An 8370-nucleotide genomic window follows, 5' to 3' on the forward strand; every position below is an offset into this window, starting at 1 on the left:
AAAAAAAAAAAAACTAATCATACGAACAACGAAGAAGGAAGAAGCAGGGAGGAGAAAGAAGAAAAGAAGAAGGAAGAAAGCAGGAAGAAGAAAGAAGAAAAGAGAAAAAAAAATAATAATCATACGAACTATGAAGAAGGCAGAAGCAGGGAGAAGAAAGAAGAAAAGAAGAAGGAAGAAGCAGGGAGAAGAAAGAAGAAAAGAGAAAAAAAAATCGCACAAATCAGAAATTAAAAATATAAACTAAAACATACCTGGAGATGTGGAAGGACACTTCGTTGGAGGTCGCCGAAGGCTACCGAAGGAGAAGGAGAAGCCGCCAGAGAAGAATCGAAGGAGGCAGCTGCCGCGGCTCACCATCAGTTAGTTTGGGGTTTTGCGATTTGGAGCGGAGACTGAGAGAGATGAAAGCACTTCGTCAGAGATCGCCGAAGGTCTCCGGATGTCGCCGAAGGCTGTCGGAAGAGAAGGAGAAGTCGCCGGAGAAAGGATCATCGGACGTTGGGGCCTTGGGGGTTTGCGATTGGGAGGGCAAAGTCGCAGACTGAGAGAGAATGAGAGAGGCACGATTTTTACTGATTTTGGTTTTATTTTTTTATTTTTTTTTATGGTAAGGGTTTTTATTTTTTATATGGTTTTTTATCCAATGCATCACATGTGCATCAGACTTTATACACCTCCCAATGAGAATATGTAATTTGGAATCTTCATCAAGCAATTTTAAAATTTGTTAAAAAAAAAAAATTAATCCAATGCATCACATGTGCATCAGACCTTATACACCTCCCAATTAGAATATGTAATTTGGAATCTTCATCAAGCAATTTTAAAATTTGTTTAAAAAAAAAAATTGATCCAATGTATCACATGTGCATCAGACCTTATACACCTCCCAATTAGAATATGTAATTTGGAATCTTCATCAAGCAATTTTAAAATTTGTTTAAAAAAAAAAAATTGATCCAATGCATCATATGTGCATCAGACCTTATACACCTCTCAATTAGAATATGTAATTTGGAATCTTCATCAAGCAATTTTAAAATTTGTTTAAAAAAAAAATAGTAACCGATGATCTGGTCCGGAGAAGGTAAGGTGCGTCAACTCTTACATTACGGGACAACATATTCCGACGTATGGTGTTATAAAGTTCTAATTCACGGTAACCTATTTTCAAATGTTTCCAGTAATTATGATATATTGAAGATATACATGGAGGAAAAAAATATACGACAAGAAGCATTCAGTCGTCGCTCCTGCGGATGTGGTAATGTGTTTTAAAAAAAAAAAATTCGATCCAATGCATCACATGTGCATCAAAACTTATACACCTGCCAATGAGAAAATGTAATTTGGAATCTTCAGTAAAACAATTTTAAATTTTACTTTTAAAATAGGGAGTACATAAGGCGACCGCCTCATGCATAAGGCGTCGCCTTTCGCGCCTTAGTGTATAAGGCGGTTGCCTTTCACACTTCTCATAAGTTGGTGGACTGCCTTACTACCAAAGGACCGCATCAGCGCCTTAAAAACTATGGTACTAGATGGACGTCACAGAATCTGATTTTGAAGATGAAACCCATCTGTTGATTAAGGGTTGGAGATAGTGGCTGGTGTTGCCAGGGGCATTGAAGAGGGTCAAAGGGTGGTGGGGGATGGCCAGAGTTTGTGCAGAGGGGTTGGTGGTGACCTACCGGGCTTGTGAAGGAGGGAGACGATAGAGCGGTAAGTATAGGAAACTGATACAAACTGACTAGTTTGAGTTTGGCCATGATATACTCCTAATTTACATAAGAAAAAGCTCTAAAGCTCCACCGATCATCTTCTCTGGTGCCGGTGACCCAACTTTACCTTTCTATGAGTACCCACAAGCTATCTTGTAGGCCATGCAAAAGTAGTTTGAGATGGGTACCGGAATTTGGATATGGATAACACGATTTTGCAGAAAACACTTTCTAAGAGTTGGCTAAAGAAATATGTGTCGTCTCATATGATCCAGACGTCAACTTGAGTCAAATTCTACCCAAAAAAAAAAAGAATTCCACCGCCCTGGACCCAAGAGGGTAATTACCCTCCCTGTTCATCTGGGAGAACAAATTTGGCTAAAAGATGCTGCTACTTGCTGATGGTTGATTGGCTATGGTTGTGATTTGTGCAGGGATTGCTACAGTATTTCAATCTGGTAGAAGGGTGCCTCACGATGATCAAGGAGTATCAAACGTAGAAGAACTTCACATAAGCTTGGATCGTTCTCACCAGAGTCGACGGCTACTGGTCCGCTGCACTCGGCCCCCGAAAACTTCGAACCCAATCAGTACCTGGTTCCCCCTGGCTCTGATTCCGGCGGCCTCAATGACCGGAAGGGGGTAAATGAGTCATTTAACATGAACTTCTAACAGAGTTAACAACGTAGGGTGCGGTTGTAATTTCAAACTTCGTAGGGGGTCTAAGTGTAATACTTGAAACATACAGGGGATGGGAGTGTAATTTCCTTTATCTTTAATTATGCCCAGATATTTACTCATAACACTTTATTCTCCAAATTAACTCTCTAGGGATTCTAGCGTACGTTTTTTTTCCCTAGCCAATAAAGACCATATGGAGATGCTTCTTATATTCTCTAAATTTTCATTAGTCTCCTAAGCAGATAAATAACTTGTATAGTTGATCGTCCTAGCATATAACCAAATTGGTTATCCGAAATATTCGTTTCTTGTCTTAGGCAAGTTTCAATTACTCTCTCCCATTATTTCATATAACAAATCTTTAGTTTTATTCCTCTATAGTTATTACAACTTTGTGTATCACCTTATTTTTATACATATCAAAACCACAATGTTTCTCCTCCATTCATCTGATGTTTTTATTGTGCTCATAATCTTATTAAACAATTTAGTTAGCGAAATTATTCCTCAAATTCTTAGGCTCTTCCACACCTCTATTGGAATACCATCCATACCTATTGCTTTACCTATTTTCATTTTCTTTAAAATTTCCTTTACTTCGGGCACCCTAATACATGAATTTTCTTGATGGTTTTACTACCTTCTAGAACATTTACTTGTATTTTCATTTAGTAAGTTACTAAGTTATAGAAACTAATTTTTCCTCTCTCTTTGATATCTTCGTTAATTTATTTTTTTCACTTTTAATGCATCTAACATGGTTAAAATCTCTACTCTTCATTTCCCTCATTTTAGCTAGTTTATTACAAATATATTTTTCCCCTTCATTTGTGCTCAAGTTGTTATATAGGTCCTCATATTTACTAGACCTTGCTTTCCCTATTGTCTTCTTGGCTTCATTTCTAGCAAAATTTTATACCTCTTAAAACTCTTCTCATCCTTAGTCCTCTGCCAAGTTTTGAAATTGGATTTCTTAGCTGATGCTGTTTGAACTTCCTCATCCCACCACCAAGTTTTCCTATATGAGTGTTTTCCTTTAGGTTCTCCTAGAATTTCTTTAGTTATATTCTTAATGGGAAAAGGCTGGGGTCGCTGTTGGGGTTCCCAGCCCGTGTCAATCTCTTCCCCTCCCTGTTGGAGAATGACCCCCATGCCTGTCCCATCCCAGCCCCCCATTGTTTGAGCCGCTAGCTCCAGGAAAGCTAGCGGCATGCCCAACACTCGCCCTTTCTTAATATAAGTAGCCATCTCGTTCCATATCATATCAGTGTCTCAATTGAAGTCTCACTTTCTCTTTTTTGCTAATTTAACAGTAAATGTCTTCAAGTTCTCTTTTTAAGTTCCACCATCTTATCCTAGAGCAAATTATCTCACATTTCTTATAATTCACCATTTTAAAACACATATCTATAATAAGTAACCTATGTTGCGTGATTAAGCTCCCTCCTGGTAATGGTATAACCTTAAAATCTTTACATAATAACCTACTGGTCTTTTAGTTAGAAAAAGATCTATTTGGCTACTATTTTGTCCACTTTTGAAGGCTATTAAATGTTCTTATCTTTTTTTAAAGCATATGTACTAGCGGCATGCCCAACCCTCCTCATTCCTATGTCCAAAACCACATCCTCCATGAATTCTTTCGTAACCTCTACTATCTCTTCCAATATGTCCATTTAACTCTCTCCTATAATGATTTTTTCTTATTGAATAATTCCTTGAACTAATCTATCCATATATTCGCAAAATTTTTTTTTTAGTATTTTCATCCAGTCTTCTTTGGGTGCGTAAGCACTAATCATATTGAACCCCTCTTTTCCTAACACGAGTTTGATGGATATTATCCTATCTGCAATTATTTAACATCTACGACATCATTCTTTAAATCTTTTTTCTACTGCTATTCCCACCCCACTTCTATTATTTTTGTCCCTAGTATACCAAAATCTATAGTCAGTGTCTATAGTCAATGTCTATAGTCATCTCTTCCTTATCTTTATTACCCTTCCTTCTAGTCTCTAGTATACAAACTATGTTATCAATTCAAAACTCTAAAATCTTTCCTGTTAGAGCTCCTATGTTCCAAGATGCTAATCTAATCCCTTGCTTTTGGATTAGATTCTTTGCCTGTAGACGAGGGAATCATGCGCTGAAGTGGTGTGTTGTCTACAGGGGATCCCTATTTAACCCTTGCTCACTATTCACTACACCTAGGTCAGAGTGCAGTGCGTCGCTTCCAGGGACGCCCTAGCATAAGGTCTAAAATATAAAGTTCTAGGATCCATTCAAGAAGGTTTGGCTCAAGGTTTAAGATCTCAATCTCGCCTCTAATCTCGGTAAGCCAAAAAGCAGAGATCTGGCGAGATCTCGCTGAGATCTTGTATTTTTCTTGGTCGACTCGGTGGTTGGTCTCAGTGGCCATATGGTCTTTGTAGCCTCTAAAACTTGTCATTTACCCTATTTTAGGCCTTCTAAACACAATGGAAACATCATTTTCTTAAAAATCAAATCAAAATGGTACTTTGACTTCGTACTTTCAGTTTTATAAATGCATAGAAGAGCTTAAACCTCATCCATGACTTGATTAATGGCTTGATTTAGTTTTTTTTTGAAGTGGATGTTGGTGCTTCTCCTATTTCCTCTCTCATCTTTCTTCTGAAGTACTGTTCTTGTGTATTGTTCACAGTCCTCGAACAACTCCTTATTTACTCTTTCTTCTCTTGTTCTCCCTCTTAAACCCACCGCAGCAGATCATTCTCTCTAATCTTTATCAACTTGGTATGAGTGCCAAACCTGGCCATAGATACCATGGATCATATCCTTCCTACCTTCTTGTTTGTTATTAGCCAACGACCTCAACTAGTGCAAAAGAATTTGTGCAAAGTTGAAATGAATCTCGAAGAAAATTGACAACAATTTAACGAATTTAAGAGTGTATTGTTGGTCACATCTGATTGTATGGGAACTTCTTTCAATATATTAATTTCATTCGGTGGGCAATGTGTGATCGATGCAGAAGACGAGTTGATCAAGGAAGTACTTTGACGATGAAGACCCTCAGGAGGAGCCCATAATCAGAATCAAAGGCAAATTGATGATCTGATTGATGATCAAGTTGTCTCTTACGGAAGATTATGTTGAAGAGGAGCAAATCATGATTGACCCTATGAAAGATCAAATGTGTGGAATTTGTTATTTTACAATAGTTCTTCGACACCAATATCCTGATGATCAATGATTGTGTCTATGTTATAGAGAGAAGCATTGAATCATCCAATCAAGGCGGTTGATTGTTGATACTGGTCGAGTGGTAATGATTCTTTCATTCTACAAAACGCGAGGGCTAGTTTTTTTCAAACAAGGAGGGAATTATACCGTTTCGATTCAACATTAAGGCTCGTTCTGATAGTACTTGGTTATGGGCTTTTGTTTTAATTGTTTTATTTGTAATTGAATCAATTTTAAGGCACCAGTTTTAGGTCCATAGGGTTTATATGTAATTAGTACTTTGATTAGGTAGTTAGTGTTAATAACGGGACCCATGAACTGTTAGTTGGGAAGTTATTTTGTTAGATGAAGTTTATCTTATTTGTGGGACCTAGTTTGGAGGAGATAAGGTTAGTTTTGAGTTAGCTTAGGACTCTTTCCGAAGCATTTGCTTAAGGAAGGGGTTTCCTTATCTATTTAAACTGTTATTTCTTCTATTATTTGATTATTTGAGTCAAGTAGAAAGCTTAGTTTAGCTGTTACCTTGACTTTTCTAGTGACTAATTGGCTCAGCTCAATAAAGCTTTTTTTTATTGTCTTTTTCTGTTTTATATAAACACATGTAAGAGGCTGGACCTCACCCATGACTTGATTTAGTTTTATTTTGAAGTGGAAGTTTGTGCCTCTCCTTTTTTCTCTCTCCTCTCTCATATCTTCTGTAGTACTGTTCAGGGGTACTGTTCACAGTCCAGGATCAGCCCCTTATCTTCTCTTATTCTCTCTCTTAAGCCCACCACCATCAGATCATACTCTCTGATCTGCATCAATCTGCCCAGTGTTTAGCTGATGTTCGTGGTTTTGAGAATGAATGATGAGTGTGCACCTTTAATATCTTTTATTTTTGTTGAGAAGATGAATAGTGATGTTGGGACCCTTGTCATTACATTCTTAATATGGGTAACGCCGTAATGACAGTTATATGGGTGTCAGTAGCAACATTGATATTTAGTATGGAACATGATGTTGGTTTCTGGCACGAAAATTTTGAAAATGAAGTACCCTTATCAGAAGACTGGAATGAACATGACAGCATCTCTTTGGGGTATCACTTGGTTAATATGTTGTTGGTTGTCTTGCAGAGTCATATTCTTAGGTAATGATGCTGAAATCTTGTTAAAATGGCAATAACTAGGCTTCAAGCTTTAATTTCTGAGGACAAATGAGTCTTAGGTCTGGGTTTTTTGCTTGTAAGGTGATGTGCTAATGGGTTGTAAACTTCTTTTTTTCTCTGACTTGACAGGATGATGATGTCAATGCTGTTGCCTCAATTGGTGTTGGACAGGTGACTGTCAAAATGCTTCGGTTGCTGATTTCAGGTTCACAAGCAGGATCGTTGATTGGGATGTCCGGTCAGAATATCGAGAAATTGAGGAATTCATCTGGTGCCAATATCATGATTTTGGCTCAAAATCAGTTCCCTTTGTGTGCTTCTGCTCATGAATCCGATCGCTTGGTGCAGGTGAGCTTGTCTTTTTCTTGAGTTGCAATTTGTGGACAATTTTTTCCCAGTTTCCTTTATTGTAAATTAAAACTTTATTTATAAATCATGATCTTCTTATTCTTCGTCATCATCTGTTTCTGGCTTTATGTTTGTAGTAGTGGAGAGTTTGAACCTAGATTATAGGAGGTGAACAATTCTGTGATTAATTAGGCCAGACTTAAGGAAATATTGACAATTTGAAATCAGAAATTCAGATGGATGCAAAACTCTGGTCAAAGGTCTGATTTATGGAGGGGAACAACTTTCCAAAGTTTGGTTCAGATTCAATAGTCTGATCTGAAGTTATGATAATATCCTACTAGTTAGAGTATACTGAAATAGGGTTCCAGAATAGAATATTGACCTCAGCTTATGATAGAATCAACAGTGTTAAAGGGATGATCAAACAAAAATGGAATCAAGTATCAACAGTAAAATATCAAGCTGAAACAGAATCAGAAACATATAACTGAGAATGGAAAACCAGATCTGAAATTCCAGGAGGTCATATGGCTGTAGGACTCTATCATAACAGCAGGAAGATCAGATTTTGCAACTGTAGGAGGGTTTAAAATGAAATCGGATGACAAAATCTGAAGTTGATTTAAAACTGATTTGATTTAAAAACTAAGATGTAAACCATGAGAACAGAAATTTCCCGAAACTGAACAAAAACGAAGAAGTACTGACCTGATTGATGATGTATTGGTTGAGGAAGACTGGAAGAAAGATGGATATGAACCAAGTATCTAACCTGGAACTGGACTGAAATCCCATGAGCCCTGACCTTAGCATCTCACCAAGGGTTGCATTACATCTTACAACATTATTCCGAAACTCACAGAGTATATGGATCAAAAGCCAATTTTATTCAACTAGCATAAACTGTGGGGCTTAGGAGAGTGTTCTTTTGATGTCTGCTGGGGGAATCTTCTTTTTGAATGCAAGAGCATATTATGATTCGCCAGATGGTTAAGGTACCACAAAAACCTATTGAGCTGATTCCTGTCTTCAATTTGACCAGGAAGTTCCTCAAATAAATCGATTGAATAACATACCAATCATATTGTCTCATAGGAACTATAGATGCCATTTTAAACCTTTCCTTTTCTGCTACTTGTATTTTCCAGAAACCAGACTTGAGATCAAACTTACTGAAAACTCTAGCTCATGTAATCCTGAATAGAAGTATCTAACAGTTAGGAGCAGGATATCTGA

At 37.4% G+C, this 8370-nt stretch overlaps 1 protein-coding gene across 1 annotated transcript in view; it reads left to right on the forward strand.

Moving 5' to 3' along the window:
* LOC122082015 (RNA-binding KH domain-containing protein PEPPER-like) overlaps positions 1-7167 on the forward strand; it is a 17441-nt gene extending 10274 nt beyond the window's left edge. Inside the window, exon 3 of the mRNA XM_042649501.1 lies at positions 6913-7167. Coding sequence (XP_042505435.1) covers positions 6913-7152 — 240 coding nt within the window. The 3' untranslated portion in view covers positions 7153-7167. The remainder of the gene's footprint in view (positions 1-6912) is intronic.
* The last annotated feature ends 1203 nt before the right edge of the window (positions 7168-8370 follow it).

The sequence above is a fragment of the Macadamia integrifolia genome, chromosome 6 (genome assembly GCF_013358625.1).
Source record: "Macadamia integrifolia cultivar HAES 741 chromosome 6, SCU_Mint_v3, whole genome shotgun sequence".
NCBI lineage: Eukaryota > Viridiplantae > Streptophyta > Magnoliopsida > Proteales > Proteaceae > Macadamia > Macadamia integrifolia.